General features: G+C 38.9%; 2 protein-coding genes and 1 long non-coding RNA gene across 3 annotated transcripts; 2 read left to right on the forward strand and 1 right to left on the reverse strand.

Annotated features, from left to right (window-relative positions):
- Nucleotides 1-274: 274 nt before the first annotated feature.
- Nucleotides 275-2611, forward strand: LOC103696545 (cysteine-rich receptor-like protein kinase 10; the record flags this gene model as incomplete). Its single annotated transcript, XM_039126247.1, has 5 exons — nt 275-454; nt 593-803; nt 1707-1944; nt 2022-2172; nt 2261-2611. Coding segments are annotated over 5 exons (1131 nt in total), but the record flags the coding sequence as incomplete, so codon positions are not given.
- A 2730-nt stretch (nt 2612-5341) lies between these two features.
- LOC103696543 (cysteine-rich receptor-like protein kinase 6) lies at nt 5342-10683 on the forward strand. The gene is made up of 7 exons (XM_039125877.1): nt 5342-6709; nt 8221-8346; nt 8771-8904; nt 9074-9284; nt 9566-9803; nt 9916-10066; nt 10137-10683. Exons 1-7 carry the CDS (start codon nt 5878-5880, stop codon nt 10485-10487), a joined length of 2043 nt encoding a protein of 680 aa, XP_038981805.1. The 5' UTR covers nt 5342-5877; the 3' UTR covers nt 10488-10683.
- Nucleotides 10684-11889: 1206 nt separating this feature from the next.
- Nucleotides 11890-13877, reverse strand: LOC120110567. The gene is made up of 3 exons (XR_005511685.1): nt 13781-13877; nt 13092-13340; nt 11890-12122 (listed from the first exon to the last, which is right to left on the reverse strand). It is a non-coding gene; the product is annotated as an uncharacterized LOC120110567 (long non-coding RNA).
- Nucleotides 13878-15232: the final 1355 nt, after the last annotated feature.

Genomic DNA, 15232 nt, shown 5'->3' on the forward strand with positions numbered 1-15232 from the left:
GTGCCAAGGTACCTAGGTGCTCAGGTGGCCACCTAAACAATGGGGACCATGCTAGGTTTCATGTAATGATCAAACAAGATAATTGGTTGTTTATTATTTATTTATTTAGTAAAATAATACTTTGAAAAACCAATGCAGTCTATGTAAGTGAGGAATAAATCACCTATAAAACATGCTATATTTATCAGCAACATTGTTGGGCAAAGATATTCATATCCAGAATGCCCTGTGAATTCTTCTACTATTTCCTTCACATTCTTTCATTAAATATTGATTTGTGCACACGGCAGAGGGTTTTTTTATCTTGCTCATTCTTTTGCTAATAGGGGAAGACATCAATGATATTACAAGGAAAAGTTCTCTGCTATTTGATTTGTCTACAATCAAAGAAGCCACTAATAATTTCTCCAGTGCAAATAAGCTTGGAGAGGGTGGTTTTGGCACAGTTTATAAGGTAGTAATGGATTAGTATAAGCTACTGGCTGTTTAGACAAAGATTCATTAATTTCAATAATAAACAGCGTATAGTGCTATCTTCTAATTTTCTGTTACAAATTGATAAAATACTTAGTTCTCTTATGCTTTCTAACAGGGAACATTATCAGATGGACAGGAAATAGCTGTAAAGAGGCTTTCAAAAAGTTCAGGGCAAGGACTAGAACAATTAAGAAATGAAGTGGATTTTGTTGCTCGGCTTCACCATAAAAATCTTGTAAGAGTGTTGGGTTATTGCTTGGAAATGCAAGAGCAGTTGCTTGTCTATGAATACATCCAGAATAAGAGCCTCGACACATTTATATTTGGTACTTTTTCCATTGCTTAGATATCTCCAAGTCCCTAACAAACCTTGCTTGCAAAGTCTGCTGAAACATATTTAGTAATTTAAGGTTTAATTTTTCATATGAGAAATGACTTCATCATTTCAGACTGCTTGGCTTGGATATGGACCAATGACATTATAAGATTCCTAAATACGTGACCCAAACTAGATGGGATAAGTCTTCTTGTTTATGCTTACAAATGGTTATAATTGTTAACTTTATAATGAACCATATACCAAAATTAGACCCAAAATATAGTACAGAACGTCTATGATTGAAAGAGTATACACATGTAAGTTTGAAATTTGAGGTCAAAACTGGTCTGCTAAAATCCCTGCCAATTAATCTAAGATTAATAGGCTTAGTAAGAAAATCTATGAAGCTAACAAAGCGAAAAGAAAATTTCACAATATAAACACATAGCATAAGATTGTGAAGACACACAATAATATTTGCTAGATATGAAAACATGACTATATTCTTAACATATGCCAAAATGAGTATATAAAATGAAAATGCTCACAAAAGATTCATGCAGGTACTCCAAAATACATAGAAAAGACACTCATATTTACAAAACAAGAGGGCCAAAAAAACTTCAAAAATAATAGGAAGTTCTGAACAAAATTCACTCAAAAGAAGTTCCGTAGTAGGTGATACATAATCCCAGAGTTTTGTTTGTTTTGGTTTCTCAGGAAGGCTGAGCATGTAGAACTTCTCAAGGTCAAATTGGATGATCAATATATACGTTAATAGGTTTGTGCTAGCCAACTAAACCAGCAATGCTCTTTCGGTTAGCATACAATTTGATCTCTATAAATTAATAAATTAACCATTTTTGGCAGTGGTACATAACATTAAACATGCTCTATCTGGATTAACTAGATGCAGCCAAAAGTGAACAACTAAACTGGGAACAACGACACAACATCATTCGAGGGATTGCTAGTGGACTATTGTATCTTCATGAAGATTCTAGAGTACGAATTATTCATCGAGATCCAAAAGCTAGCAACATTTTGTTAGATGCAAGCATGAATCCCAAGATTGCAGACTTTGGATTGGCAAGACTTTTTGGTGGAGACCATACTGAAAGCAAGACAACTAAAGTTGTAGGAACATAGTAAGTTTTTGAAGCCTAAATTTCACTGTGCTTTAAGCCTTAATGGTTCACATTATTTGATTGTTAATGGTTTGCAGTGGATATATGGCACCAGAGTATGCTATACATGGGAGTATTTCCCTTAAGTCAGATGTTTTTAGTTTTGGTGTATTAGTTTTGAAAATCGTCAGCAGAAGAAGGAACAATAGTTTCTATGACCCTGGAAATGTGATGAATCTTCTAAGCTATGTAAGTAACTACAAAATTGGCATTTACATTTTCTACCATGATACAAGTCTAGAGATGACTATGCCATATTCTAACACACTTTTACGAGGCATGGCAATGTTGGACCAATGAGACAGCACTGAAATTAGTTGATCCAAGTATGGCTGAAAATTATTCAAGCCACGACATCGTGAGATGCATCAACATTGGGCTGTTATGTGTACAGGAAAATCCAAGTGACAGGCCAAACATGTTATCAGTCTTTTTGATGCTCAACAGGCACAAAATGAAACTCCAAACTCCCTCACAGCCTGCATTTTTTTATGCAAATGCCTTGACAGAGTCATATGGATTTGTTGAAGATGCTGGTCCATCTAGAGGTAAACACGAGCAGTCTACAAGTACATCAACTATATTCTCTTCAAATGAGGCGTCAATTACCGAACTAAACCCTCAATAGGGGGAGAAACAACTGTAGTAGTAAATGTTTGTATTCCATCAGCCTGCCTTTTAAATCTAGATGGCTGGTTGTTTTTGTAGTTTTGGAATTATATTTCGACTTCACAAATTACATATAGATAGTTTAATATGTTTGATGTGTAAGCAAGGTAATCAAAAATACCTTATTATATATGATGAGACAGTACTTGTACAAAATATTTTTTTCCTTTCCCTATGCTAACTAGATATTTGCATCAGAAAGAAAAAGTTTTGACCAGATATTGGCCTTCATTATTCCTAAAGAGTTCTATATACATTTCAAATCATAAGTTCGAAGGGGCATCTTTCAAAGTTATGATTATTACATATTTTGGTATTTTTCAGGGGGCAAGGCATGAAAAGCTAACTCAGAAACTTAGAATTATTATTATGCTACTTCAGAAGGAAGTTATTGAAATGGCCTAGCTGCCAAATAGATATCCACTTGCTATGAAAATAATTGCATTTTAATTTCTGCATGACAGCAATTTGTTACATTAATTTCATCATATAAGCTTGTCTTTCAAAGCATAGGAAGCATCAGTAATTCGGCATAAAGTTTTAACTTCTTTGACATTTTGTAAAACAATAAGCCACAAGACAACTCATGAAAGTTTTACTTTGATAGCTAGCTTTTAAAGGGAGACTCAATGTTTGTACATTATTTATAGTAAAAATTTAAATGCCACAAAAAATACTTGGTAAAATGCGCTGCCAATCAGCAATAAGGCATTGGGTGAAATTACTGGTGAGTGTGACCAAGCATGTTCTTTTACTTTTCAATACTTGTGACGAGATTTCATGTCTTTAGCTATATGTGATCACTAAACACTTGTGAACTTTGTTTTAATCAATTAAGAGCTGATCCATGGCATTCAAAATTCCTTTGAGCTAAGGCAACCAAAAGCTCATCTGCCTGCCCCTCACCCCCTCCCGAAAGAAAATAAAACATTTTTAGGTCTAAACCTAGCAGGAATGCACAAACACTAGGGCTTACAATTTACTCCGTCCCATCAGGCACCCGACCCGACCCGACCCAATTTGAATGGAGCAGATTTCACCTAACCCGTAATAGATCCGGGGCAGATATAAATAATGGTAAAACCCACTCCGAACCCAATCTGGATATATATATATATATATATATATATATATATATATCTTCACAAATTTCTTCCTCAAGGCAAATAAATAAATAACTAAATTGATTTATATGTAAGAAAAAAATTGATTTTGTAACTTTATCTAACTCAACCCATCCAACCTACCTCATTTAATTTTACTTGCCCCACCCCTTTTCTTGACTCTACCTACCCCGCCCCGCCCTGAGGCAAGTACGGAGCACGTACGGATAATGGCATAGCCGATCTATTCCCGACATGTTGTATCCCTAACAAATATATAGCCAGGGTTATCTAACACCTAAAACTTACTATTTAACCCAGCAAATTTTGTGACCAGCACCTATGTTAGCCATGTCTCAAATATCTTTTGAGGCCAGGTAGGGCTCTTGCACACCCACACAAACTCCTAGCCACGTAAGTTTCAGATGTAGCACTGAATACTAATTGTGCTGAGGGAATCTTGCAAAATGCAACATTAAGCATTAACCACAATACATGTTGGGCATATCCCCTTGCCACCTAACCGTTAAGAAAATGAATCATTCAATTAACTAGCCAGCGAAAATCCAAAGTTCATGGTCTTTAGTGTTGTGCATCTCATGAAACTTGCCTTCATATATCAACACGATTTAATAAACATGAAATCCTAAAATTTTTGTTTGTTAACACAAAAAAAATAAGTCCTAGATGTTAAATAATAACCATGGTGCATTGGAACTCTATGTGGTGAAAATTTTCTTTGCAGCTCCAATGTTCCTGACCATCACTTTAGCCAAAGATGAAATCTCTTCCTGGCTGTTAACATTCACAGTCTCCCCTTAACGCAGGCAACAATCTGAATCACCCAAGCTTTCAACAAGCGCTTCTCGTTGTCAGCAAAATTTACAGCTTCTGGAATTCGGACAGGCTCTCATAAGCGTTCGATTCCGCTGCAGCCCATGGCAACGCGAAGGGGCAGCGACAAAGACGGAATGAAGCACATCAAGTTATTCAGATTTCAGACTACCAATATATCAATTTAGAGGTGTTACTAGAAAAGATAATTATTTAACAAAGCAAGAGAAATCCTAAAAAAATTGGGATCAAGAATGTACGACCACCCACGGGACCCTAAGAAATTGATCGGGTACAAAGTGAAAGAAAAAAGGCGATTTTTTTTTTCTCTTTTCTTTAGAAAAAAAAAGAAGCAAGAAGCAGTTGGATCAAGAAGAGATCGGAGGGGCGAGGTGAGTTTGTCCTCTGGAGATCTAACAGAACCTTTTATATATGTTGGTTCCCGTCTGGTCCCCTGTGGCATCTGCTTTAAGATTCTCAAACTAGCTGATATGGTGCGATATTAAACGCCCCACACGGTGCTTTCTAGAGATTCCACAGCAATACTTTTGTCCCTCTCTTCCGTAAGTTGAATTGTATCCAGTTGTTCATAGATAGTTTTTCAAGCCCACTTATGTTGACCAACAACCTTTCCTCAGGTCAAACAGACCACTCCTTTCATTTTCGTCCACAAAGATTGCGTGTTTTGTACCAAAAAAAAGATTGCGTGTTTGTATTTGCTATTTATTTCGCATGGAACTTGACTGGGACAAACGTGAGAGTTAGGTTGCAAATTTACAAACATGAGAACACCTGCCGATCTTATGGTGGACATTCCAGGGCCCTCGTGGATTGTTTCTGGTTTGAGTAGGCAAAATCATGAATGCCGAGATACAGATGCAAATTGCCAAGGCCATTGCATCTGGTCTTAACAACTATTGATCAAATCCATGCAGCCATGCCGCTGGACTGAACCCTAATTCGCCATAATCTAACTGGTCATATTGGGCCAACGCTGCCTCACAGTCGCATCCTCGTCGGCATGGTAAATCGCAAAATACAACGACGACTAAATCGACCGCTTCTGCTCATAGTCGTTTCCCGTTCCAAAGGCATTTCCAGCTTCCTCGATCCGAACGTGTCGCCTCCCAGTTCCAAAGGCATTTCCAGCTTCCTCCGAACGTGTCGCCTCACAGTTTCCCGTTCCAAAGGCATTTCTAGCTCGCACCCTGTTTCCACAGCCAGCCATACTTAACAACTTTGCTCTGTCGTGCTCAGAACCACTGGGTTCCCGCTGTAACCGTTGTCCATGGTATCATTTCGCCATGTTTCCTTCCCTTTCTTCCTATGCCTTCTCTTCCTCATATTCCTTTCCTCTCCCACTGCCGGCGATTTCCTCGGCAAACAGTGTGGCAGCACCGGCAACTATACCGCCAACAGCACCTATGAGACCAACCTCAACCTCCTCCTCCGTTCCCTCGCCTCCAACACTTCTCTCTCCGGTGGCTTCCTCAACGCCACCGTCGGCCAGATCCCCAACCAAATATACGGCCTCGCCATGTGCCGCGGCGACACCAACGCCTCGGTCTGCCGCTTCTGCCTCAGCGACGCAATCCAAGACGCCCCCCAGCTCTGCCCGTACAACCAAGGCGCCATCGTATACTACGATGACTGCCTCCTTCGCTACTCCAACCTGCGCTTCTTCTCGACCGTCGACACCTCGGTGCGGGATATCCAGTGGAACGTCAACAACGTGACCGACCCCGGCCGGTTCGACAAGATTGTGGACGAGCTTATGAGCGCGATCACCGATTGGGCCGTCTCCAACTCGACGAGGAGGTTCGCCACCGGGCTGATGGTGAATTCCACCAAGGCTCCTTTTCCTGAGATATATGGTCTGGTGCAGTGCACACGGGACCTGTCGCCGAGCCAGTGCCAGCAGTGCCTCCAAGATATCCTTGATCCAAGACCGACACAGCTACAGGGGAAGGAGGGAGGGAGGGTGCTCACACCAAGCTGCAATTTTAGGTACGAGATATACAAGTTCTTCGACGGGGCACCGTCGCTAAGACTTGAGGAGCCGCTGGAGAACGCACCAGCGCCGGTAGTCCCTCCACCTACCAAAACACCCGAGGAAGAAGGTAAGGGGAGTAGCCGACCGGTACTAGTGAACTAGTCGCAATAGCATCGGTTTATCGACGGTGACTTAATAGGGAATAGATGAGTCCTTCCTACTCTATTTGCCATCCAATCATTTCTAATCTGTTTAGTAATATCCTATCAATTTGAGTTTTATGGCTACATTTTCTTTTCGTTTTTTTTGGCTGAACGTATCTTTATACATAGCTTAGTTGAGAAGTGGTGGGTGATTTAAAATAGATTTTTTTGCACGTATATTCTTTAAAATATATAAAATTATATTAATATTTTCATAAAATTGCTATTTATATGTATATCCTCATAAAATACTTATTATTTTGCATGCATACCATTTTTTAATTTTTTTGACTTATCGATCCAACTGAATCATAAAAGATTCGATACATTTCAACCGAGTTTTAAATTTTTTAAAAGATTTTTTGAATTAAATATGAAAAATTGTATGAATACACTCATAAAGTTGTTAATTGCATGTATACTCTTACAACTTTTTTTTGCATATCCACCGATAAAGATATTTCAATTATTTTAATTTTAAGCCGTTTATTTTACAAGTAAATAGTAATTTTACGAAGATACTTATATAATTTCATATATTTAGAAGGGTACACATACAAAAAAAAATTTAAAGTAACAATAAAGATCTAACTCTTCCTTACTAGCCTCTAGTAAAAAAAACAAAAAAAAAGAAAGCAATATTATATAAGCAACATAGTGAGGCACTAATGCTTGGTGCTGTAATATATGAGGATTATTTCTACAAACCAGCTAAAGTAGTGAACCTTTTCTTTAATTTAAGGGTTTACCGGCTAGCACAAGTATATCATTGTTCGATCAAAGGTAGTTCGCACTATCATACTTGCACCAAATTAACATTCCATAAAATCACATGCTGATTACTAACCTAGGAGCATTAAAAGTTTGCACATGGATTCCTTTTGAATGGCAATCCATTTTGGAACCCTAGTTTTGCTTCACACCTAATTCACTTGAGTAGGGATCCTCTGCAATACATGTTTTGCACTAGAGAGAACTGTACAACCCTCAATCACCACCATGTCATCCGATCATGGAGACAGATGGCTATTTAGCATCCAATAGTGATGTACAACATTTGGAACGCAACATGATGCCGTATTTGACAGTTGTCTATCTCCACGATCAGATGACATGGCAATGATCAAGGACTATACAACCCTCTATGGTGTAAAACATGCACCACAAAGTATCCAAACTCAATTCACTTATCCGAGACACTCTAGTTAACAAGCCTACCAGATAAGAATCATAAGGTTTATAGAATAAATACTAATAAAAGCTTTCCCACAATATGACCGGCCTCAATTGCCATACATGCCACAAACATTTGTAACTGACAATAAAGATGCACTAATATGATGTATGTCTTAACCAATGGCTCCATGTCTTGTTATCGTCAATATGCCTTGTTGAAACAGAAATGCAAATGAAAGTGGTCATTTATCAAATGCAGGAAAGAAGAAAATGGCCATCGGTATGGTCCTTGCTATTGCTATACCTCTAGTAACTGCATTCGTGCTGATCTCCATAATTTGCATTTGCATCTCGAGGAGGAGGAAGCCATTTGTAAAGTTACCATGTAAGTAACCCATGAATTAAATGCTTTCTATTGTTTCACAAAATATCCAGCTCTTTTCTTTACATTTTTGTTGGAGCTTGACCAAAGTTCTACCAAGACGAAAAAATGATGAAATCTTAGGTGAAGTTAGTATAGAAGTTATGCTTAGAAAGGTTTACTATAAGCAAAAAAAAGTGTGCATTGCTTGATTATTTATTTCAATAGCCTTTAATAAGCCTGTTAAAACGAGGTCCAACAGTCCACAAGTTGCCGCCTTGAGAGGCAACGATCTATATATTGGTCTTGATTTAGAGCTAACTTGGTTTAATTAAGCAACATCATTTTCCGAATTTTTTTCGGGTCCAATTATCTCATCTTCTTATCATTATTTGTAAGATTCAAAAGATATTTTTGACAATAGTTTCAAAATTCCGTGCACTTTCAGTATATGGGAGTAGCCCGGAGGAAATCGCAAGTGTCGAGTCCCTATTACTTGATATATCTACACTACGATTTGCAACATCTAACTTTTCTGAAGAGAACAAACTTGGAGAAGGCGGCTTTGGTGCAGTTTACAAGGTATCATGGTAGCCTATTGCGTCAACTTCTCTATATCTAATCTTAATAGAATTGTACTCCAATAAAAAACTTTATCATACGTAATCTTCTTGATCCAAATCAGTTCTATATTTATCTTTAATTTCTTTAGGTTCTATATAACTCCTGTTAACCTTATAATTCTGTATAGGGACTACTACCTGATGGACGAGAAATAGCAGTGAAGAGGTTATCAGCTAGTTCATCACAAGGATTCAGAGAGCTGAGAAATGAGCTAGTTTTAGTTGCAAAACTCCAGCACAGGAATCTTGTAAGGCTTCTGGGTGTTTGCTTAGAAGAACAAGAGAAGTTGCTTGTTTATGAATATGTGCCTAACAGAAGCCTGGACACCATTCTTTTTGGTATAATTTCTTCATCCACTCAAAACTGACTATTAAACGTATGCAGCCACCATAATATTGTTGAACTATAACTTAATACTGAACCTCCAATTTTGGTGTTTGTTTAAATGTAGGCTCTCCTCTTCCAACTAAATCTAGTTGTGTTTCTAGTATAACCCTTTTGTTAGTGCAGAAGAAACAAATGTCTGACCATCTTATGTTTAAGCCCTCTTTGGACGTACTCTCATATGTATTGCCTTAATTGATCATCCTTAATTGATTATCAAGTTTGTATGACATAGATCATGAGAAGCGTGAACAGCTAAACTGGGGAAGAAGGAACAAGATCATTGGCGGGATTGCTCGAGGTCTACAGTACCTGCACGAAGAATCTCAATTAAAAATTATACATCGGGATTTAAAAGCTAGCAATATCTTATTAGATGCAGATTTGAACCCAAAGATTTCAGACTTTGGTTTGGCTAGGCTTTTTGGTGGAGACCAAACTCAGTGCACCACGAACCAAGTCGTTGGAACATTGTAAGTAGAAATCTTGAACAACCTATGCATTCTCTATTTGAAAGAATTACCAATGCATTCCAGTGATGGTTGATTAAAGAGTATTTTAAATAATATACTCAACTTATTACAGTGGATATATGGCACCAGAGTATGTCATGCATGGGCAGTTTTCTATCAAGTCAGATGTATACAGCTTTGGTGTTCTGGTTTTAGAGATCGTGACAGGCAGAAAGAACAGTGATTTTTCTAATTCTGAATATGTTGAAGATACAGTGAGCTATGTGAGTTTTCAATTGCATAAATACAACTGTTGTTCTGTCCTAGATGACTGAATAAATTCATTTCATGCAGGTCTGGGAGCAGTGGGTCAAAGGAACAATTTTGGAGATATTGGACCCATCTTTAGGCAACCATTGCCCAAGAGGCGAAGTGTTAAGATGTGTTCAAATTGGCCTATTGTGTGTCCAGGAAAATCCATCTGATAGACCCAACATGTTACAAGTTGTTGTGATGCTCAGCAGTATCTCTGTGTCTCTCCCGGCTCCTTCTAGACCAGCATTTTGCATAGGAAAGAGTGGCATTGATTCAGATGCTTATTCAAATGAAGTTGGTTTATCTAGAGGTACGTATGACAAATCTTCAAGCAAGTTAATACCAAAGTCACCAAATGAGGTGTCGATTACAGAACTTGAACCTAGATAAATGTATGAAGCTAAGTAGAAGAAGGTTGATGAATATCTTGAACAATTATGGTCTTTCTTCAAAATTATAAAGATTTTTCATCATGGATGTAACACCTGCATTTTTTATCAGACCCTCAGAAACACTGGAAATCTAGTGTGCGCGCCTCATGTCTGCCCATTCTCTTACAAGACAATCTATTACTTGATTTCCTTTATTTCCATGTTTACTGATCTTCCAGAATTTAAACAAAGTTCAAGAAAATGATGCATAGAGAACAAGGACATAAACCTAACCTCAAGCAAAATTACCAAAGAATGGTTGTGGATACACAATTGCAAATCCAAATAGACAAGAGAAGGAAAGTGCATAAAAGCAAAAATGATATTTGCTCTAATTAGGTTGGGCGATTAAAAGTATGAACTGCAGCAACCTAAGAGCCGAGGAAAGAGACCAGAGAAAAATGTCTTTTGTCCTGATAGAAGTGGTATTATACTAATAACTAGGCATGATAAGAGGACTTGAAGAAACTCTGATCACTCTGTTTTAGAAGAACTGACAATCCCTCATAATTTTATAGCATTTTGTCACCTTGTTAGCACCAAAAAATAGAGGTACCAAGACAAATTTTACTACCACATAATAAACATCTTAAAAGTTAGCAAATTTAAGAAACTGTAATCTAATGGGAAAAATTATAGACATCATAAGCAATTCAGTCATATTGGCCTTGTCAACTATCAAGTTATGAAGTCAAAGGAGTAATCTGTAAGGTGTACCAGGAAGCAATCACATTATTTTTGCAAGAAGTTTATGATTTTGTTCTGTATTCCGATGATTCCATTATGAGAAGCTCATCCTTTGACACCATGTCTCTAGGTATGTCATGCTTTAAACCTTAGTTGCCAAAACTGGGAGCAGATGCAGAAATGGATCCAAGGAAATGAATTTAAAAAAAATTGAAGGAAATACTTAGGAAGTGAGTACCCATTCGAGTTTCTGGGGAATTTATGAAGCTGGGAAGTAACCCCCGGTAGAAATTTCCCATGACCAAGTCTTAGTCCATGTTTACATCACTCAACCTCCTCAAACAAGTGCAATTACCCAATATGCATATCTGCAGCAATCGAAAGCTAGTGGCTACATGTAAACGTAAATTCACCAGCTTCTTCCTCAATTGAATGGTCATCCAATGCACTCATTCCAGTTCCACCGGTAATGAGGGTATTTATTCTATCTCAACATTGTCATATAAGCATGGCTAATCTAGAAGTACACAACATATATTATGAGATGAAATGCAGCAGATAAAGCAACCACCTAAAGTAAATAAGATGAAATATTGTTTCATCAACATTACTGTAATGGCTGTGCATCCTCAGACTGCTAATCAAGTTTCAGCAAATGTGAATATAAGGGCTAACCTTTTATGTTATTATTCCAATACTAATTAAGAGGTCTTCTGCTCTAGTCATGAGCATATTGGTAGTCGCACTGCCAGAATTTTCCAAATAACAAAATTGGGTGCCTCCCCTCCCCTGTTAATCACCATCACTGTATTAATTTTTTGACCCACTCTTAAAATATCAGTGTCGCTATGTCTTTTATCTGACTTCTTCCAAGGATTAGAAAGGCTGTCACATCATTGGTTGTGCCCTGTAAGATACAGTCAAAGCAAAGAATTGCAGTTCTAGCAACATTTAAAATCTAATATTCATGACTTGATGGGTTCAAAGGCAATGTTGCTAATGCTTCTTTCTTTGAAAGTTCTTTCAACTACTTTATGCTGTCTTTCTTTGAACTTTTATATTGCAGATGCCAAGGCATAAACTGCTAGACCACCAACTAGAACTTCCAAGTTAACCTCGATCCTTTGCTCTCCTACTAATCCTTCAACAAAACCTAGGTGAAATCCTGGACTGGGTCTATGGCCTTGCTCTCTGTCGAGGCAGTATCGGCCTCCTAGCATGTTCAACGTGCCTCAAAACCACATCTCAGGATCCCATGGAACTATGCCCACATGGAAAAAGTGCAATTTATCACGTATGATGATTGCCACCTGTACTAACTACATGATCACAATTTATTACAAAAATTGGATGATCCCAAATATGTTCGCAAGTGAGGCTGCAGTCAAACAAAACGATTAGATCAGGAACTGGGAAAGATAATAATTGCGATTTCTCAATAAGCAGTAATTGTTTATGTGTTTCTATTTTGTCAAAATTCCTTCTACCGAAAGCAACAAAGAACTCATCTGGGCAACCCCAGCCTTTTGCAAGTTTGAATATATGCATGAGAGCACAATGATGGTCGGTTGGCACCTTAAAGTAATTACAAACCCAGCAAATTTCCTGCCCAGAGTATGCTCCACCCATGTTTTAGATTCCATTACACGCGTATGTTCCAACTGGAACATAGGATTCCGGTGGCCAAGCAACAAACAACACTAAGCATTACCCATGATAAATTTTGGGCGTATCTCCTTGCTACTTAACCATTCATGAAAAGAACAATCATGTAGTTAACAAGCAAAAAAGAAACATGTCTTCAATGAATGAGAGCCAACGAAAATGAAATCTTGAATCTTTGACTTTACTAACATGATGAAGAAATAAATTGTACCTGGTAAAGAATAACCGTGTGGTGCAGTGCATTTTCATGTGGCAAAGATTTTCTTCGCAACTGCATTGCTTCTGAGCATCGCTGTCTCTGAGAACAGGATCTCTTCCTGGCTGTTGACATGCTCCTTCCCTTAACGCGGGCAAAGCTAAGATTTCAAGAGACGCTTTCCATAATCAAAGAAATGCCACTTCTTTAATTCAAAAAGGTATGGCTGTTGAGATGCCCCTTCTTCCCTTAACGCAGGCAGAGCTAAGATTTCAAGAAACGTTTCCCATAATCAAAGAAATGCAACTTCCTGTAATTCAAGAAGGTCTGACGCCAAAGACAACGCAAAATATCGGGGCTAATGAAGCATATCTATCATGTTCCTCAGACCAACAATATGTCGTACCAAAAGGGGTTTAGAAAAGATAATTGCTTCACAACCCTAATCGAAATCGGAGAAAGACAAAGAGGTTGGATTACCAACAGAAAAAAATAAAATAAAATAAAATAAAATAAAATAAAATAAAATAAAGAAGTTGGGGTCAACAGTGTGAAGGAGGAGAACAATAAATCCAAATTTCGAGAAAATCAAGAATCCAAGAAAAAGGGGAAGGTGGAGGAAAAAACAGAAGAACAATATGAGAGAAGAAGCAACGGTTGGATCAAGAAGAGGTCGGAGAGACAAGGTCAGATGTTTCACGTACCGTCGCCATCGGGCGTAGGACGTCGGAGATCTTCAATTCTAAAGAGTTCGAAGGAAGGGAGAATGTTGAGCTCAATCGTTCGAAGTCACGGACTCATGGTAGGTTTCTCTCTTCCTCCACCAACGGTAGGATGTGGGTGAGAGAGAGACCGCGGCGGTAGAGTGTACCCAATATTTTGAAATTTAGGATGCACCGAAAATGCCCCAACCAAGGATACAATTTACAAGTTTGGATCAAGAACATAAAGCGCTCTCTCTCTCTCTCTGTGAGAGAGAGAGAGAGAGAGGGAGAGAGAGGCATGAAATTTTGGGTTAATTCTAAATTATCCTCCAGAAAGATATAATAATATATCCAAAACATTAGTCGTTTCTTAAGAATGCTGGGAGTTGAAAATTTTGGGTTTCCCTCTTCCGCCACCGATGGTGGGATGTGGGAGAGAGAGAGACCGTGGTGGTAGAGCGCACACACTCGATATTTTGAAATTTAGGATGCACCAAAAATGCCCCAACCAACGATACAATTTACAAGTTTGGTTCAAGAGCATGAAGTTCCGTGTGTGTGAGAGAGAGAGAGAGAGGCATGAAATTTTGGGTTCATTCTAAATTATTCTCCAGAAAAATATAATAATACATCCAAAACATTAGTTGTTTCTTAAGAATGCTGGGTGTTGCTGAAAATTGGACCCGAGGGTGACCACGGCCTGAGAAGAAGGAGCTTCGGCTGCGGTGTGGCGGCGAACGGTCGTCTCCGGCTGACTTGCAAAAAGCCTTTGGCTGGGGGTTCCGACGAAGGCCCTTCGATACTTAAGTCAGAAAGGGGATTTTAATGGAGAGAAAGAATGGAGATATATTTTTGAACCGGAGGAGAGAGCTCCCCCCCAAAGCTTCCCCCCTCTTCTTATAGGAGGGGGTGCAACTGTTACCTGCCATCAGGTATGATTGTGCAAATCAATGAATTACCGTAAACAGCCTGTGATTTCAGGCTAGCTGGCAGTCGGTTGACATTGCGTAGATTTAAATATTGACAGCCGTTGTTGCGGAGACTGCGGGATTTGATCCTGAATATGGAGGATTTGGTGCTCCCTTCTTTATGTAGACGTTCCGGTGTAGAGACTAACTTGATTGTTGGTAGGGTCAGGGTCGGTCTCAGCTTCTAACTGAGCCTTCTGCGCTCGGTCTTCTGAGCTCGGCCTTCTAAGGGAGGCTTCTGGGGTCAGCCTTCTGCACTCGGCCTTCTGTGCTCGGCATTCTGAGCTCGATCTTCTAAGGGAGGCCTTCTGAGGTCAGCCTTCTGTGCTCGGTCTTCTATGCTCGGCCTTTTGAGCTCATGCCTGCCGAGACCAGGCTTACTGTCAGATTCGGGTGCTTTTACTATATGTGTTGGGTGATCCACTTTTTTCCCCAACACTACCTCCGACTTCCGAGTTCGAGCCGTTTTCGAGCTCGGACGAAG

This window comes from Phoenix dactylifera, chromosome 4, assembly GCF_009389715.1.
Source record: "Phoenix dactylifera cultivar Barhee BC4 chromosome 4, palm_55x_up_171113_PBpolish2nd_filt_p, whole genome shotgun sequence".
NCBI lineage: Eukaryota > Viridiplantae > Streptophyta > Magnoliopsida > Arecales > Arecaceae > Phoenix > Phoenix dactylifera.

Excerpts from the sequence above, each read along its gene's own strand:
- LOC103696543 (XM_039125877.1), top strand. The coding sequence starts at position 5,878 with ATGGTATCATTTCGCCATGTTTCCTTCCCTTTCTTCCTATGCCTTCTC. Across the intron at positions 8,905-9,073 it reads GCTTTGGTGCAGTTTACAAG|GGACTACTACCTGATGGACG; the intron begins GTATCATGGTAG and ends AATTCTGTATAG. Across the intron at positions 10,067-10,136 it reads TTGAAGATACAGTGAGCTAT|GTCTGGGAGCAGTGGGTCAA; the intron begins GTGAGTTTTCAA and ends CATTTCATGCAG.